Below are 27692 nucleotides of genomic sequence, written 5' to 3'. Positions count from 1 at the left end.
TAACGTAAACTATAATATATCAGATTGACTGTAAAAGTAAATCTACGAATCTATGTAATTTATGAAAAAAAATCAATGTACGTACATTATTAAATAATGTATCATAGATGATACTGCTATATGTATATTATTATTCCATGTATAGATAAAACTTATGTCATATGTGTTGTTAGTATATTATGCATACTTTTATACATACCCATTTGCGTATTTTAAATTGTTTTTAGATATTTATCAATCAATGATAGTTTCAGGACGTTTAATTATATCGCCATTCTGATAACGATATCAATAATGTTGCAGCGTTTATTTGCTATATAATCACTATTTTGTACCCCACTCCTTTTATATGGAAGTACGGTATGCTGTTTGGTGGAAGTACCGTATACCCGCTCAATGTAATGACGTAGTGAGTGGAATTGAAAGGTAGAAAGCCTCGTTATTCTTGCAAAGAAGGTTGCAAAGAATTCTTAAGAAGGCGGATCGCAGTTCTGGATAAATAGATTCTTTTATTGTATGTTATTGCAATTAGTAAGAACAAATTGTTTTAAATATGAGGTTTTTTAGTAACTATTGTAACAACAATGTCCGTTTGATTGGAAAAACTGTAATTATAACAGGTGCAAATTGTGGAATTGGGAAAGAAACAGCTAGGGACATATATAGAAGAGGTAAGAATATTTGCACTATTTATGTTATTGACATGATATATAATTCATTTATATAGTTACGAGATAATTTTTGAAATATTACTTTTATAGTTTTATACATTTTATATAGTTAATGATGTTGTACTTGTAGCACAATTAGTACATTATATATGTTATATTTGCATTTAGTATCTTATATTATATATATTGTGTATATATATATTTACTTATTTATGTCATGCGTTTACTACGTTACACATATTAATATTCCACTTTAGCTATGAACAGTTTAAAAATTTGTTACTGCCAAATATTGTCATAACTAGATCATATATTAAATGTATACATGTACTTAGTGACATAAGTATCATGTTCTAACATATTAAACAAAATATATTACATAAAAGTTATTGCTGTTACTAATATTATCAATATAAGTATGATAACAGGTTCTAAAATAAAGTATCAGTGTTATGAATAAATTGTAAATGTTTATACAAATTTATATTTTTATGAACATCATTAAAAATATAAAATTTAGTCTCTGGAAGATTTTTTGTGTCCACTGAATATCATAAGGAAAACCATCCTTGGGATATTTTATATATTTTTATATATTATGAGCAATTTTTGCATTTGAATTTTCAACTTTTTTTACCTATAAATCTACAAAATAATAATTCTATCAAATGTATAATTTTGTTTATTACAGACATTTAATTTATTGAAAAATATCAATTATAATTTATTATACGATAATATCTAATTATTCATTTTTGCAGTTAATATATTTCTAATAATACTGTCTATTATAATGTTACATATATATATATTACATGCACATATATGTATATGTATATTTATGTATATGTATGTGTATAGGAGTTAAATTAGTTTTTTATATGATCATGATATAGAGTTTTATAAATTCAGACAATACATATATATTTATATATATATATATGTTTATTTAACTTCGATTTTGTAGTTAAGAAATGGAACTTAGTTTCTATTTGGTATCAATTTCTCTTCTATTTTTATTCTATATGTGCTTCTAAGCCATTTCACTGCTTCATCTACCCTTTTATCCTGCAACACATCTTGTCAATACTTAAATTTATCTATTCCATGTCTATATAATCTTCCACCAGGTATTTAATCTTTCCTATATTCCTTTCATATATCTTGCATATTCTTTCTTCTTCTTTTCTCCAATATTTATTTTCCATATTACCTTATTTTGCCCTAGATTTGCACCTTGTCATAAGACTGGTTTTCTCTTATATCTCTTTCCATTAAGTACTGTGGCATATTTGTCTTATAAGACAAATTTAATATGTGTAATAAAATATATATAAATCTTTATATAATCTAATCTGAATAAGTTTTAATATATTATATATATTTTGTGAAGGTTATAAATTATTTTTGTAACACACAATATAAAATGTCTATATATCGTTCTTTACAGTAAGTTACATAGGTAAATATATAAAAAATCAGACTATATTACATATTAGGAAACACTTTTGACACCACATTTTAGATAGAAACACATAGAAAACTATAAGATTGCACAAAAAGTTAATAAAATGTAGTTTAACCAAAAATTAAATTATTATGCTTTGTATTTTGCATGCACATATTATTTAAATATTTAACTTTTTCACTACTGTTAATCTTAACAGTGAGAAGTAAGAATCAATATCGAAAGTGGTATATAAATTTTTTCATAAAGTATTATTTTATAATTTTGTTATAATACCATTATTGGATTGGCGTATAATAAGTTTTAGGTTATAGACTTTCGTTGAACAATTATATTATTTTACATCGAATACCCATCGAATATGAGAGATACTAGAACTAGATACTTTAGTAATTTATAAAATTGACGTACAAAATTTAGCTTGTTTCGTTATTAAATTTGCTATTGTTATGCAAAAGAATTTATTAGCACTATAGTACTTTATAACCTTTAACTAATAGCAGTAAAGTGTAACTAGTAAAATTTCACTAATAGTATTTGTTCGACTGTGCAAGAGAGTGGTATGTCTTTATATACATATATGTATATGCTCCTTTATTAATATATTATTTATTATATATTATTAGTATTATATCGTTTAGAATATAATTAGAAGCATATGTATTCAAAGTAGTTCATCAAAAATTACTTCTTGCATTGCTAAATCAATTTGTCACACCAAGTTTATTCAAGCTTGGATTATTATAGTATTATTTTGCTTATGATTACTAATGTCATATTTTTTAAAAACTTGAAATATTTATGTGAAAGAATATTTTTTGTTTTTTTTTTAATTATAATCTATTATGATGTACTCTACTTTATGATAATCTACTTTATTATAATTACTCTAAAATTAGAAACGATATTGTTGAATAAATAAATATTATATTATCGAAGACTGAATGAATCTATATTATAAGTATTTATACATAACTATTTGTTTTATGTTTATTATATTAGTATATTATATTTGTGTTATTTTAAGTTTAGAAACATTCCTAGGAATTGAACCATTCAGCGTTCATGACAAGTTTTATGTTATTCGATTCGTCTTGTTGAGTATATTATGAATTTGTATATGATTAGTTGTGGAAATTCGTTTTTTCGTTAAAAATTTCCCGTAGTTCCAATAAAAAACATAAGGTTAAGAGTATTTTGACACATTTATGGGTGGAAACATGTGACTGTAATTACTACATTCATTCTACATAAATACATATGTATGGACAGTTTGATCAATACATTATTATTAATAATGATATTAATATCTCGTGAAATTTTCTTGGAATATACCTGAATTTAATATATAATTGCTCACAAAAGAGATTCAGACACTGTATAATTTTGATTTCTAAGTTCTATAATTTCAATAAATGTATAAGGATCAATAGAAGTGTATTACATTATGTTACAGTATTTTTGATAAAAGTTTATACATATTTACACATTTTACATAAATATTTATACATTACAAAAAACAATTTTCAAGGAAATACTTTTAATATAGGGATTTATGAGACTTTTAAGCTGTTCCATAATAATGATCCAAAGCACAAGGTATGGATTGTTCAAGAATCTTTTCTTTGTAATTGTGCACATGTTTTACATGTTCCCTGATCTTAAATCCTATGAAACATGTATTGGAGGAATTAGATTCTAGAATTAATAGAATGTTAGAAATGTCAATAGAACAATGAAAGAAAACGTTTGAAAGAAGAATGGAAACAAGTCAGTGTTGATTATTTAAATAAACTATTTCCATTGTGTCAAAATGTTTACACCGTGTCATCACACATATGGGATGTGCAACTTAATATTAAATTTTAAATATGAATAGTCATTATTAGTTTTAATTTTATATGTATAATTTAGTTGTTGTTTAGTTTTATGTGTATAATTAGTATTAGTGTCCAAAACTTTTTATGATATAAAGATTCATTCCTTCTTTATGTTTTTTTAAATATTTAGAGGACAAGAAATAATAACTCAAAAGACTTTTTCTGCTGTTGTCTATATAGTGCAGTTTAACGTAATGTAATACATTTTTATTGGTCCTTGTAGATTTATTGAAAATATAGAGCTCAGAAATTAAAATTGTATGATGTCTAGATCTTCTTGTGACCTACTGTATGTACAATTTCAAATGCAATCAAATATTTAGTTTATCATTTCTTACATTTAGTATAGACTCATTATATATTAACGTAACTAAGGTATTGTTATATTGTAATTAATATGAAATTTTAGAAATATTCTTAATGTTATTAAGGCAAAGTACATGATTCAATAAAATTATTATTATCTAGCAACAAAAAGGTAATAAGAACAAGAGTTCTTATCAATTACCTATGCGTAACTTTTTTATGTTATATATTTTTATGCACAATTAAATTTTTGTAAATTCAGAGGCACTGCTACTGTTAAATTGTTTTTATTAATGGCGATGTTTTCTGTGAACCTTATAACTAAATTTTGTATTCTACAAAAAGAGTGTTTATTGACTAAAATGTTATACATTATACATACAGTACACTTACGCTTAACCGGCTGCTGTAGGATTGGACTCCTGGTTGGTTAATCAGACAACATGTTTCTTATTATTATTATTTCTAGGTAGTTACAGAACAAAGATTAACGTATAAGTATATCAATAATTTCTATTGTACATACTTAGTATATACATCTAAACAATATTTATAAAATATTATTTTTTTTACAAAGGAATTGGTAATCTTTTTCTGCTTTTTTGGTTTAATCTCGTCTATCAATCCAATATCACGTCACTTTTTAAAAAATAAGATTGCAGTTTCAAGTGCACCTTTTCCTCCTGCATGACTCACTCCTTCATTTTTATCTGCACTCAAAACCTCTGAATTATCTAATTCCTCACTTTCCATCAATTTTGCTTGTGTAATTGTCTGTAATAATTTTGTTTGTCTCTTTTCTAGTTTATAATTGAAATTATATAAAAATAAATTTGTATCGTCATTTTATTGAAGTTGTTCATATACTAATTCATTCAGTAACAAATCCACTATTTATATATTTTCTACGTTTAATTATAAAAACAATAACTTTCTTTAAAGGAACGGTCATTTTGACTGAACACGGTAGGAATAGGTATACAAGAAGTGTCGGTAGGTTTAGTGTTAATATCAGGTGATAAATAGAAAGACATGAATGCCTTCTGATAAGGGGATTGTAAGTTAATGTGCGATTCTTCTTTACATTATAGAGAACGTATATAGCAATTAGGGATATGATATAGCTTAGAATACGTTTTCAAATATACAACTGTTTTAACCATGACTTATTTGTAGTTTGTATTATACATTACATACACGTATTACATATTTATATTAACAAAAATAATAAGATACTTTTTATTTTTTAGGTGCTCGAGTAATTTTAGCATGTCGTGACATTAATAAAGCAACAGAAGCAGTGAATGACATAAAAGAAACTACGTCAAGGTATTTGAAAACTATTTTTTATTTGAAAAATTAACTTGAAATATACTTCTTGAAAAAATATTTCTTTTTAAATTAAAGCAGCGCGATATATTTTATGCTCACCTTATTATTGTTTAAATGGAAATCTAAATTCTAATAAATTGTAGTGGTTCAAAAATGCACGTATTTAAAATTAATCAATAATTTAATTACTTAGTTGTTTTGATAAAATATTGTATATTTCTTTTGTCGTTTAACGTTTTACCTTGTAACTCCATTTTTCAAAAACCAAATTTTATTAAAATTTTATAAATATTAAAAAGAGTATTTCTCACTGTATTCACAATTGAAAAGATAAGTTAGAACAATTATTCTAATTTGAAACAGAAATAGATTATATACTAGTTTTGAAACTAATCATACACTAATAAAGAATTATATATTCGTATACATGGTGTCTCGAAATGATATAAAGGTTGTAAAAGAAGGAGAATTCCGGTAGTGGAACTTGCGATACCGCGGTATCTCTAGCAAAACTATGTATTTCTTAATAATATAATATTTCTAAAAATATTAATTCGGAATATGGTTTGATAATTATCTACAAATGTCATTGTTTTTGCCTCATTTCTTATGTGGTGACCTTTTCGCTCGTCGCGCTTCCTTTGTTTTTATAATACCTGAGAGCCGACCACCTAGTCCGGCAATTTTCGGCTCTGTTGGCGCCGGTGCCTTGGTCCTGTAATCCACATCAGAGACCAGGCCGCGCTTCGGAACCGATGGGCTGATGACGGAAATAAAGATGTGGCGGCACTCGGCGATAATGTATGTCGCCGAAGCGAGGTGCCGAATGAAACATCAATATCCCAACGGTCATTTTACCGAATGTTCACCTGGAATCAGAAACGGGACTAACCAGCACGACAAACACGAAATGGCGTTTCACGGTGGCGGACGTTAGCATCGGCCTTTCATCGACGTGGACTTCTTAAGCCACTACGAGTTACTGGTCGACCCTCGAAATCGACGCCACAGCGACAAGACCAGCAATCTATCGACAACACGACACACGGACACGACTGAGGCTATATCGAGCAAAACAGTCGTCGGTGAGTCGACGTATCATCGACATCTCATCGAATTTTCGGACGCGACTCGTCCACTCGTTCGGTAGAGACATACGACACAGCGTGGTACATCATTTAAAAAACCAGGTCCGGCTCTTCCGTCTGCAGCGAAACTCGACGCCTCGTCTTCGATCGACACAAGCAGGCGAAGACGGGATTTGAGACGATGACCGAGTAAGGAGTGATGCGGCCAGTGAAAACTCCATGGACATCACCTCTGCACGTCATACCAAAGAAGAACGGAGGCCTACGATATCGCGGTGACCGTGCGTTGAACGCCCGCACAGTACCGACAAGTATCTACCGCCGCATATCGAAGACATCGCGCAACATCTGCACGGGTTTGACAACAAGCGGATGGTGCTTTACCACGCATCGAAACGACAAATCCACAGATGCTGAACTCTCTCGCAACCGCATCCGCAAACAACGAGCGATGTCGTATGACCGTATGTACAGCAAAGAAAACCTATTGTAAATATAACATAAAAACGTTATCACTGGTAGGCGGGTGATGTAGTGGCACATGAGTAGAGGACAATTCAAATTCTGTTGTTGTTTGCAAGAAAATCTCTAATTTCTTCATCGTTTGGAATTTCTGGTGTACTGTCTCGTATCTGGTTGATAGTATTTCTGGTGTATTCATCATCGATGATTGATTATCAGTAAATTATAGATTTTCAGAAGCAGTAAATTATATATTTTCATTGAAAAGATTTACTTTGTGTAAATTTCTTTGTTGTATTATATCATACTTGGTAAAATTAAAATCCCCCATTCGTAAAACTGTGTGGCATTCCAGTAGCAAACGATGAATTACAATTGTGCAACTCTGGAGCAATGAGTTAATGTTTGTAAATATCCGTAACACATAATTCAAAAATTCTAGATATGTTTTAGCGTATAAACGATTTAAGCTGTTGAAGATCGTTTCTCAGTGGCGGATCCATGTTCATCTTTAATAACTGCCACTGCAAATATTCTATACAGTATTTTCGATTGTTGCAGTATTCATTGGATGCTTTCGAACAATTTTAGCTACCTTGTTCTCGTCGGCTGAATTATTTTTAGTCTTGACATGTCTATCAAATTTTGAATTTCTTCAAAAATTTGTTTGTCTTTTCCCATTTCTTGAAAAGTGGGAATACATGGAAGCACAGTAACTTTGTTAGTGTTATATAGTAAGTAGGAAACGAACGAGGTGCGCTTCCCCACCAAAACATTTCCATGTAAACAAATGCCAATAACATCAATTACGGACAAATTACGAACAAAACACTTTTCGCGTTTAAGTTCTAAGATGTCCGTATTCTCGCTGATTTTCAATTAACGCTGAAATTTTCATTCTTTTCAGTGATATATTTTTTACGATAATTGCAAGCTCGTATTGCATCTTGCGTCATTTTAACAAAATGTTCAAAAGAATAATCGACTGTATTCTACAATGTCTAGAATATATCGCAGTTCTGCTTTTTTTACATTCTTTTCAAAACTGGTTCAGGCGATTGATTCAGTTTCACTTTCTTATTCCTTCTAACTTTTATTAAAACATTTTTGTGATAACTTTAATCCTTCGTGAGATATTGTGCCATTTCTAGTTAAACGAGATACCTCGTATATGTAAATACGATATTTTCGCGTATAACTCTGAAACTGTAGTTATATGTATAATAAAGTTATATGAGCAGCGATTATTTGTATAAGCGAAGTTATTCAGAATATTGACGTCAACAACGTACATTAATATCATTAAAATCAACGAGATAGATAATTATAAGAAAGATAATTGTTACAATTATGTAAATAATTGCCGATATTTTATATTTTTGTTTTTATTTTTCTATATCTTAATTTTTAATGTTGGTCCATATTTGTCTCCAATTTATTATCTTGTAAATTAGTAATTACTATATATATTTTCTGTATCTTTCCATGCAAATTCTGCAAAATTATCGGATACAAATACTTCGATCTTTCTGCTTGATTGAATTAAAAAAGAATTAAAAAATATGTCAGTTATATAAAACATAGGATTTTGTTAAAAATACATATATAAAAATACATAAAAATACATTCTCTATGTTTTATAAATGTATATATTAGACCATTTTTTATGTACTGTTTGTACTGTTGTTTTTTTATGTATGTTACTGTTTCACAAGAGACACTAAGTTTGAACTTGGATAATAATTTTTAAAAGATAAATTCACAGTTCGTTTTAAAATTGTTTATTATTGTATCTATCTATTGGGAACATTTTCTGGGTTTGTTAATTTGATTATATTTATTTATTGAAGCTATTACACTGTTTAAAAATTCGTAGCGGAATTCGAGAGGAATTCGAGAGGAATTCGATTTTCTTTTGTATGTATTGTTGTATTTACTGTTCAATGTACTTTATAAGATTTATGGTATATAAAATTTCAGTGCCGGTGAGAAAAACCCTGAAGATAAACCAGGACAATTAGTAATTTGTCAGTTGGATCTCAGTAGTTTAACAAGCGTTAAGAATTGTGCACAGCACCTTTTAAAAACTGAACCGGCTATCCACATATTAATTAATAATGCAGGAGTATTCTTGCATCCATTTGAAAAAACTGAAAATGGTTTCGAGACTCATATTCAAGTTAATCATTTGGCACATTTTCTTCTAACACTTCTACTGTTACCAAGAATAGTAGAATCTGGACCAGGTTGTAGAATAATTAATGTTTCATCAGCTGCACATTTGGGTAAGTAGAAATAATAATAATAATTGTATATGATTAGTTGAAAGCTAGAGAGAGAGAGAGAGAGAGAGAGAGAGAGAGAGAGAGAGACAGAGACAGAGACAGAGAGAGAGAGAGAGACTAAAATTTTTGTAATAATTACATCTTTTAATTTTATTAAAATTATTCTTGATACATCTTATTATGAACTCGTTTTTTCGACCTCGTCATATTAGTTCGCTGAATGACCATAGCAACGACTCCGTGCTAGTGGTTTTACATCTTACTCGTATTAAACTAACATGGCCGCAAGTGATGGTACGTGTTCACGAATCATAGTTAAATAAATTGAATAAAACATTTATTTGCCGACAATTAGTTTAATATGTTACGTTTATTCAGTCATTTAAAGTGGGTTCGTCGTTAGTGATTTTAGCCACGTGGCTCGGTATGTGGTTGTACATCACTGATTAAACAGTGATCTAATTGATTCATCTAATTGATTCATGGTAACTTATCACTTGTAAATTTGTTAAAATTACTAAGATTTCTTTTTGATTTCCTCGTCAGTGTTGTGAAAATAATAGGCTTATTGTCACATGTCGGCAACTTAAACTAACCGCGTGGACTCCTTCTGTATTAAACTTCATCGGTCTGCGCATGCTTTTGGAGTTTATATAAACGTTTCCTAAAGTAAGTTTGTGCTCGATAATAAAATTGTTGAAATAAATCGTTTGTAGCATTATCTGTATCGATTCTTCATGTGAGGATATTCTGTTACGTGTTTGTCAGAGGTTATTGGTGGAGATGATTCAAACGTCCGATCATCATATGTTGGCTCTGTAGCCAGCCGATGGTGTAGATAATAATTATCTCTATGCAATTGTGATTATATTATGTGTCTCCATTAGCGTTTGTATGATAATAAGTATCATAGTCCATGCTGCATGTATTACACATGGTTATCTATCCGGTGTTAAATATCCGGAAGGATGATTCTTGGAAATTTTGAACGAAATCTTGGAACCTTACTTTTTCATAAATACGCGATAAACTCTAGATCCTACCATAAAATTTTCAGTGTTTTACAGTACATAAGGAGCCGAAAAATGATACCCATTGGACAAATCACCACAAAGTGTATCCGTTAAGAGCTACTTAGTATGGCTAGATCGGGATAAAGTTCCCTTTTGATCAAACGTTAATACTTTTTCACAATAATATTGATAGTTGGATATATTGTTGCATGTTTGGATGATGCTACGATCTCATTGGTTGATCCAACGTTTTAAATCCGGGAAGACCTATTAAAGCATCATTTCTTCGATTGTTAAAGTCGGCAAATAGGGTAAAGCACTGATTCTTAGAAAAATCGAAAAGCAAAGAATTTTTTTTAAAAAATCGACCTTTTAAACAAAGAAATCGATTTTCTGAAGAGTCGAATCGGATTGAGACATCCCTACAGTATGAGCGCCTCAAACGTGTTCCAGCCAAAAGTGTGAAGACACCAATAAGTATGAACGAAAGTTCAGCAAAGAATACGCAATTTCTATTATTTTTCTTTTACTATATTTTCCTTTTTATTTTATTTGAGTTATGTTTGACAATGTAGAGAATGCATTGACAGAATATTTAAATATACGAGCGCTTATTATGAATATAAAATGCACAAAATACGGAAGACAAAGTAACACACATTTATTCGATATCGCCATGTTGGATATAATTGACCCATACGCCCACGCGCGGTTCGTAATGCAGAGAGATGTTGTTATCCTCAACCCTTCCCTACAAGTCCTAAGAAATTCTAATGTTTTAACTTTAACAGATTTTCAGTGAGAATATTAGCAATCATTTCATGCATGAAAAAATACTGTACATCGATCAGTCTCTCTTAGATCAAATCTTTAAAGAAATAGTGCTTGATAAAGACCTCCGCCCTAAGTATCTTCTTCACACCACCAATAGTTTCTACTCTTCTTACCTGTAAGAGGATAAACTTTCTTTAGTTCGGAGGCACATGTCGTTTGTACAGTAGCCTGGAAACGTTCTCCATGCGTCTCCTCGTCGTTTGAATTCTGAATAAATAAGTTTTGATAATTTAAGTCGTTTTAAAATAAAATTATTTGTAGCCATTTCTTTCATTGAGTATTTAAAATTATGAACATTACGTCTCGTCCTAATAGTTTAAAGATCATGTAAAACATAAAGTATGGTCAGAGGCTAACAACACGTTAGGTATTTTACTTCTCTTGTATTTCCTTACCAGTCCTTTGTACGTACTAATTATGTCCAGGAAAGTAGTCCTCACGTTCTTGTAAAACGTATATTTTTTATTTACTCTAATGGGTACAATCCCGTTTTTACTTAATGTACCCAACAGATATGTTCCCCTGCGATCAGTTTTAATATCACCCCCATGTGGTAGATACGTCCTATCTAACAGTGGGACTGCGGTGTTTGTAAAGTTCTTGAAGCTGGTGATTACGCGAGGAGATGTTGTCTGTGTCAGGTTCTTGTTTTGAATGATTTCAACGCTCACTCTAGGAAGTGGGGAAGGCTCAGTGCAAACGTTCGCGATCGAACGCTTTCGGACTGGACTGAGAACCTCGGGTTTCTGTTGAACATGGTGAAGCGAAGTTCGGTAAGCATCTGCGTCGGATGAAAGGGGTGCTCCGTGATTGATATTAGTGTCGTGGTGTCTCCATGTCGCTGTAGGTCTATATATTGATGGATCCCTGAGATCACTGAGATCAGAATGCGGTGCGTTTGGGCCCGGCGACGATTTTAGTAGACCCAGTGGAGGAATCACTGAGTAATGAGGCTGAAATTTCCCGTGTCGAACGATGCCATGGACTGTACCGCGACGTAGCGAAAGTCTGGGCTTGATCGGATCTTGTCCAATTGGTCGACTTCGATTCTTGGGGACGTCCATATAAAGTGATGGTGAAGGAGCTCCGCTCACAGACGCATCCGGTGACGGAAGGAATGGACCCGATGCTGCTTTGAGGGTCCCTTCCGTTGTATCGGTTTCCTATCCTACCTAAGCTAGTTTACAATGCAATTGTACTATTTGAAACGCGTCTCTTATTGACGATCATTTCGTCCCGTGATGATTAAATACAAATGGTATTTCCTTAACCACATTCTCACTGAAAATGTACTTTCCAGTGAATGATTGTACCGTAGATCGTCATAAACCTAACGAGTCTAATTCCATCGTTACTCGTATTTGTAGTTATATCCCACATAATTTTATTAAATTTTGTTTGCCGGGTCATCGTCATGAATCCCTGTCCAGGTGCCATTCACTCTTTCGTTTCCTACCCCGGTCAGAGCCGGTATAGGGTGACGGGGAGCCCCAACGCGAAGGTGAGGTGAATGGTTTTGACAGGCATGGGGCTATCAACTTTACCGAAATTCTCTGCACCAGATCAACAAGCCATCCGACTATAGGAGAATATATTAGTTTCATCGGGATCTTCCACGGCGTGGTCTCACGCGTTGGAAACCCATACCCGCCTCGTGCTCCCCAATCTATAAACCTATTACTACGAAGCCATTTTTTATTTTTATACATTCCATATATCTGTTGCATGCTCGACATCCTCCTCATATCACCATCATCATTGTTGCCTTCTTCCTCTTTAGGGAATTATTGATATCTCCTCTCAGAGATAACTCAGGGAGTATTCACTACTTCCACATCGCCTTCTGCCTGGGAAAAATCCTCGGTCGTTTTTACCGCACGAGGGGAGGCCCTGGGACCGACTTTTTCTCCGTTGTTTTTCCAGTTGCACGATGATCGTCGGGATGAGCCTGGAGAACTACTCATACTATCGACGGAGCCTGGGGACTCCGATGTACCCTGCGCCGTAACTTCTTTTCCTTTGCTCGACTTGTCCATATTGTTTAAATTTTATGCGTTGTTTATGTTTTAGCCGTGTTCGTCATACGTCGTTGGTCCTTTATCTTTACCTAGTATTTGACCGAGTCGACATAAATTCATAGAACTATTTCTTCATCTAGTTGAAGGTCGTCGTTGCAATTCACAATGTTATATACTCGTAATCGTTACGAGCAAACGTACTCCACTAAATCATTTTGCGTAACTTCGGTAATAAAAACTAGTTAGCAACTCTTTACATCCAATATTATACCATCTATTTATAGGCCGCTATGTCTTCATCTGTTATGTCATAATCGTCATTTCCGTCGTCCTTGGTACAGGATACAACTTGGCAATGCTCCTCTTTTCCCCGGTAAACAGGTTTCGTTACAAATAATTCATTAGAAGGATCTTCGCCACCCTGTTTATCTAGAGGCCGTCGGAGGGGACTTTACGAGCCATTTTAGATAGAATGACTTTGTAAGGCCTCCGGCTGCGACCACCAAATTCGTGTGTTGGGTTGCTACAATTGAGTTATTTGCTGTAATAACATGGGATTGATTTTCGGGAGATGATCTAATAGTGAATAAATTTACATTAATAATCGTTACATTAATTCCTAGAGTGGCCATATTTTTGGCATCGAATACATTTAGATATGTTTGTTTTGTGACGTGGAGGTTCTACTGTTATAATTATATTTAATATTTTTTTCATGTTGAAGATACCAATATTGTTGCTTTTAGATTCAAGTTCGAATAATAATAATGGCAGTGGTTGCTTTGTGTCAAGTTTGGTCGTATTAGCTATTGTTTTTATTTGATGGTTCAGCATTCGCAGTTCCTTTGCTATGCTTTTGAAGTAAGTTCGCGAGTGAAGTCCTGTAATGACAATTTTACGGTTCCTTTCAATTTTAATTTGATACGTATGCCATCTAGTATATTTATCTTTAAGTATCTAAGTCACTTTGTGAAATATGCCAGGAATACTTGTCTGTACCTTGACTTGATTTAAGCTGTTTTTTAGCTGTTTTACGCTATAGCTGTCAATTCCTGCAATATCATTTAGGGGTTGACTCTGTTATCTATGTGTCGATATAGATAGGAGTTGATTTAGCAGCTTTAGTTGTTGCTGAGATTTGTGGTTTTATGGTCATTTCCTTTGAGAGCGAATTGAAGGAATTATTGAAATGAGTTTTGTATCGCAAGGAAGCAAATGAAATTTCGAAATGCGAAAGTAATATAAAAACACTGGATTAATATAATATGAAATTGTTATGCAGGAAAACAATTTATTATTTAATATAATTCACTCAACTCTGTTATTCAAGTTAATTCAGTAAATTAATATAAAATATGTAAATTATTTATTTATTGCTGTATTCCATTGTATCAAAAGCAAATTCATTACGGTTCTTCCCATATTTTATATTTCTATTATGATTGATAAAATATTTGCAGTTGTATGTTTATATGATATTTTCGTTTCATTTTTACCTATAAAACACATAAAGGTTTGTACAAAGATTTGCATAGTTATCTAAATTGAAAGAGTAAGGTATCATATTAAAGCCTGTCTTGTTGTTACTTCTAATAATATTTATCTTAAAATATGAAACTGATTAATTTATATAAGTTATTTCTGTACATACTATATCATATATCATATTACAGGTGGTAATATACATTTTGAGGATTTAAATTTGGAACGTTCTTACTCACCTATTAGAGCTTATTGTCAAAGTAAGCTGGCCAATATTTTATTTACTAAAGAATTGAATAAAAAGTTAATCGGTAAGTAGCAGAATTATGCTTTTAAAAAATTATATAGTTTAGTAATTTTAATTATTTCCGCTCTAAACGAACTGATTCAATTGTTTTTAAAATAAATATTTTATCTGTAACTTAGAAGCGAAGAAAGAGAACATTTCTATATACGTTACTATGTTCGTAAAGGCATAGAGATAATAATAATTAGTAAAGGTATGTGTAGTAAATTAGTAAATGTACAGAATGTAAAAAGTTATATATTTGTTATGGTTTTGGCAGATGATTCAACACCTTTGGATCGGTGGAGAGTTACAAACTAAAGTAACCGCAAAATTGACCTAGACCTTCAATTCCAACATTTTTTCATTGTAATTATGGTGGCGGTCACACCGCAAATTAATCTAAATGTTCGACTTTCGCTAAATTATGTACTTGCATCCCCGATTCTTTTCCTGCCAAGATTGCCCCATGATCATTTGACAGCCACATCGCTCGCGGTGCGTTGCGTTGCGTTGCGTTATGTAAGTGACATAGCGTAGGTTGTAGGTCGTAGTTTGTAAATTAATCATAGTCTGTAACTCACAGTTACACGCACACTCGAATGTATTTCAGTGGTAAGATTTGCACAATACTTTCTTTTAATGAAATAAATAATAAATCATTTAATATAAAATAAATTCTTTCAATAAAATTATCTAAAAAATTAATAAAATGAATAAAAGCACAAAACTATTAGTTAGGAGAGGTATTTATTCATATAATTATTGTATGTATTGTAAATAATTTCATTTATTCATAAGCTATTAATGTAGGTAATTGCACAAATATTTTAAACATTCCTAAAATTTTATAGATGTAACATATAGAATGCAAATAAAATACAGAATACTGAAAAGATACAAAATACGAATGAAATGTAGAATATAGACGAAATACAGAAAATGAATAAAATGCAAAATACAAATAAAATATAAAGGCAGTTTAACAGTTGGTATTATCACTATCATCCGTTTCATGGAATTTAAGAATATGAACAAGTTCCTATGGTTTTGTTTCTTTTTTGTACATACTATTCTTGAAAAGTTGTAGCGTTTCGTTAGTTATTGAGTTAGTTATAATAACAACGTGCATTGAGATTTCTAAAATCTAATCGAATTCTGCTTAATGCAGTAACCATTTTAGGCTTCAATTGGTTCCGACCTCTCCTTTGTATTTCGTTCACTGAAAAAGAAAAAAATCTTCCAATATTTGCATCAGAATCAGGCAAAGACAAACACAAAATTGCAAATTTGGAAATGTTTTCGTATTTGTATTCCCCACTGGAACCTTTTAGTTTGTTAATTTTATTTCAAAATTGTGAAATGTTAAGTTTTAGATCATTTTGTTCTTCAGATTGTGGAAACTGGAACGCTTAAACAGTACCACTCATGCAAGCACTCTTGTTTATTATTAATTTAATTTAATTGAGTTTTGTGTCGTAAAATGTCCAGATTAACAGATGGCCTTAAAAATTATGAAGAATTTAAAAAATTGTATTGACATTCTTTTAATTTCGAATGACAATCTTTTAATGATACCGTGGAAGATGCTTTGGTAGAGTGTATACGATTTGTAAATTGTTACGACCGTTCACGGAGAGATGCGGTCGCGAGGAAAACGCGTCAGCGAGAGGCGTAAATTCTCGCTACGATTCGTATAATCGACGTCGCGAAATAGTCGGTCCCCTTGTTTCGATTAAGATAACAGGGGTGGTTCAATGAATTTAACACTGTGTTAACAGCTTAATATAGCGTGTATATTCAACAATAAATATAATAATAAAAACGTCACAAATTATTTGGCGATGAATACAGTCAATGCGTTACAGAAATTAGACTCGACTTTCGATATTTCTCGATATTCGTTAGACTAAGCGACTTTGTTCGTTAGAGCTCTCGATGCGTGCAGTTAGAATTTTTAAAGGAGACTGTTCAGTTAGAGCTTTCGAATGAGACTGATGCTCTTAGACCAATTCTTTGTCTTTCGGGGAGACAACCCCTACTACGCTCGGATCACGCCACCGCTCACGCCGATGATCACGTAGGCCGACTTCTTTGTTAGAATGAAGTAACGGTCTGAAATCGACGGTTCCAGAACTCGCTGCTTGGTGACAACTATGCGCTCGTCGATACAGTGTATGTTTTTCGTCGGGCAGATAAGAGGATATGTCTGCGACGCTGGAGGACCACGAGCGACGGTTAGAAATACGATCTTTACTGAGCCTCGTGGCGTAACATAAATTAAAAATGTAAAGTCAAAATATTCAATTTTAGCCAGATTTTTCTGAATGTGAACCGTTATGCGATTTAGTGGGATTTGGTATAGGGCGGTGGTACAAGATGCCGTGCGCGAATTAAGCTTTCTTGCGGCTCTTCAAATCCTTTTAGATACGACTAACGCACTTATACACAAAATGTGCAAGTGTTGTACCACATTTGATAAATTTCAGGGCTTCTAGACTGAACTGTAACGATATGATGCTCCGTAACGCTCCCAAAAATTCTCTTTTGAAATGCTTGCTCGTGTAGAACTGCCGGTCGAAATAATTTTAGTTATCGAAACCTAGCTGATCCCCAATGTCCAATGTCCTATTTCTACTTCTCTGTCCACCCGACAGAATCTTGTCGTACCTAGTGAGATTGTCGCTATCCTTGTTCGGAGTTGTTTAAGCTTTAGTGTTATTCCTAAACAACTAAACATTCCATTTGGTGCATGCTTTGTCGAGTTTTGAATGTCCGCGTATAATTACTAGTTCTGTTTATACCTACATCCTTTTACGCATTTTCAGCAGCTGAAATTCAAGGCATACACATATATTCTTTACACCCTGGAGTAGTGAAAACAGAATTGTGTCGATATATGGATGCATCGTTTTTCCGAGGTATAACATCAATTGTAAGGTTGATCCAGCCTTTCATGAAAACTGCCGAACAGGGTGCTCAAACGACTTTATATTGTGCTGTAGACGAAAATGCAGGAAAAGAAAGTGGTCTATACTATGAGTAAGTTGATTACATATATAGAGTACATTTGCCCTTATAATGTGGTTTCGTATATCTTCACACTCATATTGACATATATACATATTTTAGTTTTTTCATTATTTATTTAATCCTTGCTTTTCGGCTGTAAATGGCTTCCAGCTATTAGACCAACAATCCTACATAATCTTTACCCAATACGACAATAATATTTTTCTTTAACGCTTTACTACTTACTTCTCTAGTTCTTATTATAACTAACTTAACCTATTTTATCTTACTGTTATTGCTCGTTTTCTTTGGTGCTGTTTCCTGCTCTTATCACCTTCTTCTCTCCTCCCTTTCTTTCAAAATCCTCTTCATTGCTCCTCGCCCTGCTGCCGCTTTATCCACAAAGTCTCCTCTACGTACCACCTCACATTTCTGCCTCCGCAGCTCTCCGTCAGATATTCTATCGCCTCTTTCTACCTCCATGCATATTGCACATTCTTATTCTCATTTCCATATCTGAATCTTGCTGTCATGAATCTGTCCTTCCTCTTTGTCCTCTCTTTCTCACATAACGCGGCATGCCTTTTGTCCTTATCTTCTTGTATATATCTTCACCCCTCTATCTTTTCCTCTTTTTTCATCTCACCTTTTCCCCTCATCTTCTCCCCCATTCTGTCCAATTCTCAAAAACATCTGCTTCACTAGATCTGATACCTGATATCTGACTGCCCTCTTCAGTATCTTGTCCATGACCTCTTCAATCTTGATCTCTTCCACCAGGATGTAGTTTGGCATTCCTCTAACCCAGTATACCCTTGATATATTTTCTCTTTATCCTTCCAATCCCGTCTTTTTCGTACTGCATCCAAATTGCGACTCCGTACACTAGCACACTCTCCATTAGATGATTAGAACATCCTCCATTCCCCTGTCAAATGATTCTTTAAATAGCCTGTCTCTCCAGTATTACGTCTTTTTTTATTGCTATCGTCGCCCTGTTATCTCTGACCGTTTGTGGCTTTACACCTTGCAACTCCTCTTCCATATGACTCCAAAATTCTTACTTCCTTAGCCTCCTTCAACCTTTCTCCTGTTCAGTTTCACTCCTTCTCATATTTTTCCTTTTCCTTCCTCTTCTCTCGAACAATATAGCAACATCTTCGTTTTCCTCGTGCTCATTGTGCGTCCTTTTTTCTCCAGGTACTTTCTCAGTCTTCTGAACACACTTGTCACTCCTTCCCGCCATCGTCGGTATATCATCCACGTAGGTTAATGGCCCTTCTGTACCCCTCTCCATCCTTTCTTTCTCAAAGCCTCCACCATGTTCAACAGATATACGATGAATAGCATGGGACTCTACCGTACGCCCCTTGTTGCCTCAAATTCCTGCATTTTTCCCTTTCCTGCCTTTATCACATCTTCGTCTCCTGGTATATTTCCGTTACTTTTCGCCTCAAATTCCTTTGCACCTTTACACCCCAACCTCTCCTCCAATTTGCTTCTACCTATCCAATCAAAAGCCACTTTCAAATCTATAAAGCATGCATACAGTTCCTTCTCCTCCTGCTCTCTTCTCTGTTAATTACACGATGTATCACGTATATCGCGTCCATCGTCTTTGGACGATGTTCCCTCTCCTCTAAGCTTTCTCTCTATCTCTCCCTTCAGCCTTTCATTAAGGATGTTTGCGTATATTTTGTACGCTGTATAAAGCATGTACGAGTGTATGTACACTACTCTGTTTCTTCCGTTCTTTCCTTTTTGTATGTGGGGTAAATTATGTTCGTCCATTCCTTCGACAATCCTTCCCCTTTCCAGATATTGTTCAACTTTCTACAGAATTCTTCTCAAATCTCTCTTGGCATGAGTCTGCAGGTTTCGTTCTCAATTTTATCCATGCCTCTGCCCTCTTCGACTCTCCGAGTGTCCTAATCGCTTCTTTCGTTATGCCTTTCATTTCTTACTCTACCCTCTCCCATACTCCCAGGAGCCTTGCGAAATATGCCTTCGACTCCTTCATGATGTTCTTGCCCATTCCTCCCTTCTTTTTCCTTTCCATTTTCCTATATTTTCAGTTTCTATATTCGTTTCTCTTGTTTATAAACTCTTCTGTCAATCTTTCCACTTCGAAACTTCCCCAGTTCCTTTCTTAACTCTCTCTTTCTTTACTTCTATGTTGCTTTCCTTATTGATTCCCTGATTCTGTCCCTTTTCTCTTCCGTCTGCGGTAAAACTCTACGCCTTTCTCCGACTAGTCACTCCTTTTGATTTTCCTCCTTTATCTCTCCTGCCCCTCTGTTCCTTTTATTGTTCCTCCTAACTGTACGTGATTCGAGTCCATCCTTACTCCCTTATTCGCTTGCTTTCTTATCTACTGTTACATAGTCCGCTATCCAGGCTTTTTGTTTAGATTTGTCCTTTGTTTTTCTTTCGTCCCATTTGCATTTCTTTCTTTCCCACTCTCGCATAGAAATCTCTTTCTATCAGCAGCGATTCTTCCTCTTCCTTCTCTATGCCTTCCTCCATCGTTTTCATTGTTTCTTTCTTTCTTTTTGACGCGGACTATGCCCTTCCCTCCTGTTCTCCCTTACAGTCGAAATGCACTACTTGGATGTTGCCGGTAGTTAATTATTTATGCTGGCCAGTCTTGCTCTTCTATCTGCGTCTCCGTGAGCCCTACCAGGTCGAAATCCTTCATCTCCATCTCCACACCTCTTCTTATTTACTCTCTTGGCCCGCCACATTGAATATCACATCTCCATTTCTCTCTTTTTTCTCTACCCGCGCCCGCTTCCCTCGCCACATGCCTCTTTTATCATGTCTTTCAGTTCTTCCTCCCTTTCATTCCAAATTACTCGTCGGAAATGCCGAATTTATTACACGTTTTTGATTATTGAGCGCGGAACAAATTACAATTCTAAATTCTAATTTGTATATTATCTTCTTAATAATTTAATATTCCAACTCCGAAATACCTTTCTTCACGATCGTCGTATTACCGACAAAGAGTCCACGTAGTTCTTTTATGTGTTCCTAACGGAACCCATGCCAAAATTGTATAATAGCGTAAAGATAGGCCTATACTTATAAGAAATTTCTAATTACAGAATTCTTATTTAGTTGTTTATTATGGTAATTTGAATCTCTGAGAGGATATTACCTTTCTTTGAAAATTTTTACTTAATTCTACAATATATATTTATCTTTTAGCAACTGCAGAACAGCAAGACCCTCGTCAAAGGCTTGTAACGATGAATTAGCAACCCGTTTGTGGGAACGTAGTTGTGAATTGCTCGGTTTGCCATCGGAAGTAGGGTTTCAAGAACTATTAAAAGCAATCAGTGAAGAAGAAGTTGGACAATAAGAATATGTTTATATAGAGAAAATTTATACAGAGAACGAAGGTAATTTACAGAAATTATTTAACTATTTCATGAACGTTAAAATTGATTCGATGTATGTAAAATAATTTCAGATATTTAAAGACCAGATTCTGAAGATCAAGTTTGAATATCAATAATATCATATGATTAGAATGTTTTCGATTCGTGAGGTCGCTCAATTCACGGTTGAAATGTGTTACATGTAGTGTAAAAGACAAGAAATAAGGAACGAAGTACGCTTATAATTATGTCTCAAGTTATAATTGAAATTACAATTTACTCTTTCTTTTGTGTATTTTAATCGTACGTCTATCGTTAGTTACGGGTATACATTAACTGTTACGAATGGTGTAAGATGTTACATTTTATATTTCTGAAAATAATTATATTGACAATAAAATAATTTCGTTTTAATTATTAATTTTCTTTAATACGCATTGAGCTATATTATTTTCTTACCTCTAATAAACTTGTACAAAATTCAAGAACAAGGACTATTATTCAAAATTGATTAAATGCAATAATTTTTTTAATTTAAATATATCTTATTCTCTCCTTTTCTTAATGTCATATTCTCTGATATTTTACTCACAGTAACGGAAGCCTTTCACGGTCCGACCTAACGGCGGTCCTGATCTTCGGCGAGTAGGTCGGAGGCGATTAGGTTGATTTTCAATACTGATTGAGTTAATTGTTGCTATAACGGGTAAGTGATCTGAAGAGAGTTCCACAGAAGAGTTGATTTGGACACATCTTGGCGAGATGTTTTTAATTATAAAGAAATCTAATAAGTCAGGTGGTTTGTTAGAGTCAGTGGGACAGTAAGTGGGTTCGTTTGTACTGAGGTAATTTATGCGTTTCAAAAGATTTTTGCTTCTTACTCTGATAATTCTGCTGCCCCATTGCATATGTTTATAGCGTTATAGTCTCCTCCAGCTATGAATCTATTGCCCAGGTCTTCGAGGAAATTCTCGAAATCTTCTTTGGAAATACAATGTCTCTCAGGACAGTATACTGCTGGCGTGGTAATTGGACCATGCCAATCTTCTATCGGCTACGTTTGTGGCTTGGAGGTAGTCCTTCTGGAATGATGGAAGCTCATAGAGTGTTTTATGCTGGTCTTGATGATAATTCCAGTGCCGCCTTGGGTCTTTCCACTGGGATGTGGGAATACGGAAAAAGTTATAACCGTTTATTTTCAGATAATTTTTATCGGCGAAGTGTCTTTCAGATATAGGCATTACGTCTATTTATTAGTTTAAGGAAGAGTTCTAGCTCGTATTTATGCTGAGCTAGACCGTTGGCATTTCAAAGAGCTATATGTATTGTTTTCATTTTAAGTCGGAGCGTGTTAATGATAGCAAGTTATTAATTTGCTCTGTTTGTTTGACGATTCATTTTTCAAATCTATTAAAGTTATCAGTATTTTGTGCATTGGGAACACTATTTTGTGAAAGATCGCTATAGATTTTCGATCTGCTTTGATTTCCTTACGATTATTCCTGTAGCGAATAGGCCGCCGATTTAGTTGTAGTAGTTGCTGACTGTAGATGTCGCTGATGGGGTACTCTATACTGTATTTTCTTCTAATTTATGTATCGAGGAAGAAAAATATCGGAGGACTCTGGTCGCTGGGATTCAAACCCGAGTCCCGAACGTTCGTAACCAAAGGCGCTAACCACTGCGCTATCGTCGCCCGGTTCTAGTTGATGTCTAGTGGCGGTATTTGTTGTCGAGTGCTGCCACATTCCTTAATTATTCTTTTTCCTGGCAAAAGTCATGAACTTTCAGCGCCGTAAGGCAAAGGTAGAACCTCTGGCAAGATTCGTACACCAATTTCGACAGGAACTTCCCTTTAATTAATTAGTTATGGACAATTGTCGTAGCAAATGTCGCGGCTACCGCGGTACGGGTTTACGAATTTTCATAAATTCCAACTATATGCGATATTAATTCACTCTCTAAGCAATTCTTCTTGTATAAAATTTCGTAAATTAATTACGTGTCGCCCCTGGGTGACAAGGCGACGTCGCGAATATTTGTTAAGAATTCAATAACTAGGCACATATTCCGGTCGAAGTCGATGCGAGAATGTTCTGAGGGATCCCTTCTATATCCTTCGATTCTAAAAGTGCAGAATTTTGTTCCAAAAGCGGAATAATCGAAAATTCGACGAATTAGAAAAATGCGTGTGCGATCGATGCTGCCATCTATGAAAGACGTCTGGAACTGTGGGAAAGTAACAGGAGTATAGGACGTGCGTGGAGGTATCTCAACTCCTGTTAGACAAGGAGAACTGTATTGTAGCGAGAGATCCCAGATCTATTTAATATTTAATATTAAATACAAATCGTATATCGAATGTTACGCATGCTCGAATAAAAAAACCGATAGAATCGTTTATACATGGCTGTCTCAGTTAAGATAAATTAAATATTACCAAGTTTCCATGAAAATTCATCGGATTGGTTATTAATCGTTGTTGCGTCCATACATTAATATTCCTGTTACTTGTATATTATCCCTGCTATCGACCAATAACCTGCATAAAAAAAAAACAAAAAATAGCTAAAAAAAAGTTAAAACAAACGTATAAAATGATTAAATGAATAAATGAAACTCAAAATTTATTACAAAATTTTACGATAGAAATTACCGGTAATGGTATCATTTAGTAAACGATTGAAGAAAAATTAAAAGAAAAAATTTCAGAAAACCACTAATTTCATTATCTTAATGTCTTAATGTTCAATGAATCGTTAAATGAACGACTATTAATTAAACGATATTAATAACGAGATGTAAACGATAGTAATAACGAGATGTAAACGATAGTGAAAACAGAGTAACGAATAGTAATGAAGAAGCGACGCCACTAATGGATTAGAATACGTTACAAACCTGACACAACGCGATCGATGTTATCGGTATGAAATCAGACGACTGAATGACTCCTCGTCCTTAGTTTCATTACGCAACTTCCAAGGTGTGGGGTGGCACGAGTCGGTGGCACAAGCAGGTACGAAAAGTTAAATAATGTATACAAAAACAAACGTATACATCTGAAAAAACATTCATCTTCTACGCAGCGCGTACATGATTCTTTCCAAATTCAAAACAAAGCATACACACGCAATACCTAATATCTCACATAATGATTACATCGGTCTTTATACACATCGTGCAATTTGTCTAGCTTAGACCGAGAGAAAGAAAACGAAGCTACTTACACTGTATATACAGTTTCGAGTCTTGCAAAAGGGACATACGACTTGTGCTAAACTGTTTAACATGTTATTTTCGCGACACTAAACTTTTGACAATATCGAAAAATTATAAACTCCGAGATGTCTGAATTAAATTTCTCTTAAAAGTAGGGAGAAGTCAAAGAGAAACAGCAATCCGTCAGAGAATAAATTCAAAATTGCGGCGCGTACGAACGAGTTTGCGATCTTTAGAAAGAATCAATGGACCCACGCGACGTGCACCCGTACGCAAATTGATAGATAAGGGTAAAAAAAGGGGGAAAAATAATAGAAAGGAGAATAGATCTTTGTATTTTGTTCCATGTCAGATAAGTATCGTTGCACAGAATGGGCTCACGATGGATTTGATATAGTCCAGACATATCCCACGGTAACCCACGATGACCCACGGTGATCCACGGTGCATCATCCAAAATTCTATCCGTGACTTTTGGTGATCCAAACTGGACTGTAACGTAGCTCTTGGCTTGGTATCTTTTCCAAAGATTAATCAACTGATTAATTTTTGGAAAACGATGCCAATTTCCAGGTCTCACCACTAGGAGATGACTACGCACGAGACCCGCCCATGGGTTATTTAACATTACACATCAATCTCGATATTCAACCTATCGGCAGAATATCGAGATTGATGTGTATGTCGAGTTCTGACTCTACTTGACCATGGGCCTGCGTACAGAGATATGAAAGTTTTCACTTCTCCAATCTCTATGCAGACTTTCGTTCTTTCAGAATTTTCTTCTTATTTAACGAATGTCTTGACGAAGAATTTCTACAGTACCAGTCATAATAGCGAGAACTCGTTTGAAACAGTTTATCGCTAAAAAGCAAACACATCGTTGGGGTTTCGCACGCTTAGACTTGATAAGACAGATTTTAGCTTATTGTTTTGTAATATTAAGTTACAGGTGCTTGGATGGATCTCTTTCTCAATCGAAAAGATTTTAACAAAAGAACGATAACAGTTTGTACTTTAATGACTCGATGAAAGAAATTTTATATTTTAACGTTTCAATATTTTAATGATGCAATAGTATAATATTTTAATAAGAAGGGAGAAATGGTACGTTTGTGTACGATTTTATATTATTAATCGGCAAAAATGAAGTTAGTAGAGAAGCTATTAAAAAAGTTTAAAAATAATTTCTCATCGAGGCATCTGCAAGTCGATCTTAATTCGATCTATCGAACGATCGCCCGCGATCGGTTCGATCGTAACGTCGATTAATATTTATCAAATGTTGGGGCTGGACCCGCTAGCAACATTAAAATACAATTTCATTTGTCAAGAGGAAACATTGAATTATAGGCTCGCCCTATCAACTCAAGATCAACTCCAATTGCTCTAGTTAATTAATTAAATATACAATATTATATATAGGATATACAACATAAAAATATTAAAAACACATTATACCTTACTTTTTATTAATTTATATTCTGGATAATATATTACATTATCCTATATCGTATGGTATTCGTTAAAACATTCCAAACACATTTGGGTGATTTTGGGTACTTCGAAAAATAGTTATAGACTCCGTCATCGCTACTCTCCTCACTTTCAAATATATTTTCACGTTATTTACTGAACATTTTGAGGAGGAAAAAATCACTGATGTACGTCTCACAAGTATGCTTTTAGACTAAATGAAAGATCTGAGATATCTGCTATGAGATCCCTCGGAATACTCTAGCTTGATAGCTATCGCTTTTTTCATTTCAGAAATAAATAATCTTTTCTTCATAATGAATCGAAGGTGATAAACAATGACTCGACGGGGATAAACAATGAATCGAAGGGGATAAACAATGAATCGAAGGGGATAAACAATGAATCGAAGGGGATAAACAATGAATCGAAGGCGATAAACGATGAATCGATGGCGATAAACGATGAATTCCTGCTTGTCGCTTTATTTACTTTCTGCGTACCGGCGGTCGGATTTGGGCCCCACAGGAAACTTAGCCGAATCACGTTGGACGACGAACGTGTTAAAGGGATAGACAATAACGTAGCCGACACTCTATCCCGGATCGAAGCGATCGGGAAATCCGTAGATTATCAAACGTTAGCCGCAGCGCAAGAGAACGATAACGAGCTACGCGAAATCAGTAACTCCGGCTCTTATGCGCTGCAATTGAAAAAAGTACGATCAAGAGGTTGGAATTTACTGCGATATCTTGACCGAAGTCCTGCGACCATGCGTACCGGAACCGTTACGACGCGGTGTATTTCAGTCGCTGCATGGACTTTCCCATCCGGGGATATGTGCTACGCAAAAATTGGTGACGACACGTTTCGTCTGGCCGTCCATTAATAAAGATTGTCGAACGTGGACGCGACAATGTATAACGCGTCAACGCTGCAAAGTCACCAGGCATGTATCCTCACACGCCGGAACGGTCAAAACGTTAGCAGGCCGGTTCGAACACATACACTTAGACATTATCGTCATGCAATACTCGCAAGGTTATCGATATTGTCTAACGTGTATCGATCATTTTTCGCGTTGGCCTGAAGCCGTTCCCATCATCGATATGAAAGCGCCAACTGTTGCTTCGGCCCCCCTTTCTACTTGGATAGCTCGTTTCGGCGTACCTCTAAAAATCACGACAGACCAAGGACGCCGATTTGAATCGCGATTGTTTGAGGAGTCACGCCGGTTGTTCGGCGTCAAACACTTACGCACGACGGCCTATCATCCTGCGTCTAATGAGATGGTAGAGCGCCTACATAACACAATTGAAAGCGGCGATTAAGAGTCATGACACGAGCAACTGGGTCGAAATTCTGTCGATCGTTTTACTAGGCATTAGAACCGCGATAAAGGATGTCCTTAACGCAACGACGGTCGAAATGGTTTACGGCACCGGCATACGATTGCCGGCGGAATTCTTCTTGC

The 27692-nt window shown here is 34.3% G+C and overlaps 1 protein-coding gene and 1 long non-coding RNA gene across 3 annotated transcripts; one reads left to right on the top strand and one right to left on the bottom strand.

Annotated features, from left to right (window-relative positions):
• The first annotated feature begins 455 nt into the window (after positions 1-455).
• On the top strand, positions 456-21870 carry LOC139991299 (retinol dehydrogenase 12). 2 transcript variants are annotated; one of them, XM_072011255.1, is made up of 7 exons: positions 456-671; positions 5576-5654; positions 9188-9492; positions 15031-15150; positions 17957-18167; positions 21348-21541; positions 21613-21870. In XM_072011255.1, the coding sequence occupies exons 1-6, from the start codon at positions 554-556 to the stop codon at positions 21499-21501; spliced, it is 987 nt and encodes a 328-aa protein (XP_071867356.1). In that variant the 5' UTR covers positions 456-553; the 3' UTR covers positions 21502-21541; positions 21613-21870. The 2 variants fall into 2 exon arrangements, with proteins under 2 accessions (XP_071867356.1, XP_071867354.1); XM_072011253.1 differs by having other exon boundaries at positions 17954-18167; positions 21613-21868.
• LOC139991300 (uncharacterized) lies at positions 1122-2678 on the bottom strand. Its single transcript, XR_011800784.1, has 2 exons — positions 1799-2678; positions 1122-1316 (listed from the first exon to the last, which is right to left on the bottom strand). It is a non-coding gene; the product is annotated as an uncharacterized lncRNA (long non-coding RNA).
• Positions 21871-27692: the final 5822 nt, after the last annotated feature.

This window comes from Bombus fervidus, chromosome 10 (genome assembly GCF_041682495.2).
Source record: "Bombus fervidus isolate BK054 chromosome 10, iyBomFerv1, whole genome shotgun sequence".
Classification (NCBI taxonomy): Eukaryota; Metazoa; Arthropoda; class Insecta; order Hymenoptera; family Apidae; genus Bombus; species Bombus fervidus.
This window is presented reverse-complemented; position numbering and strand designations above follow the sequence as displayed.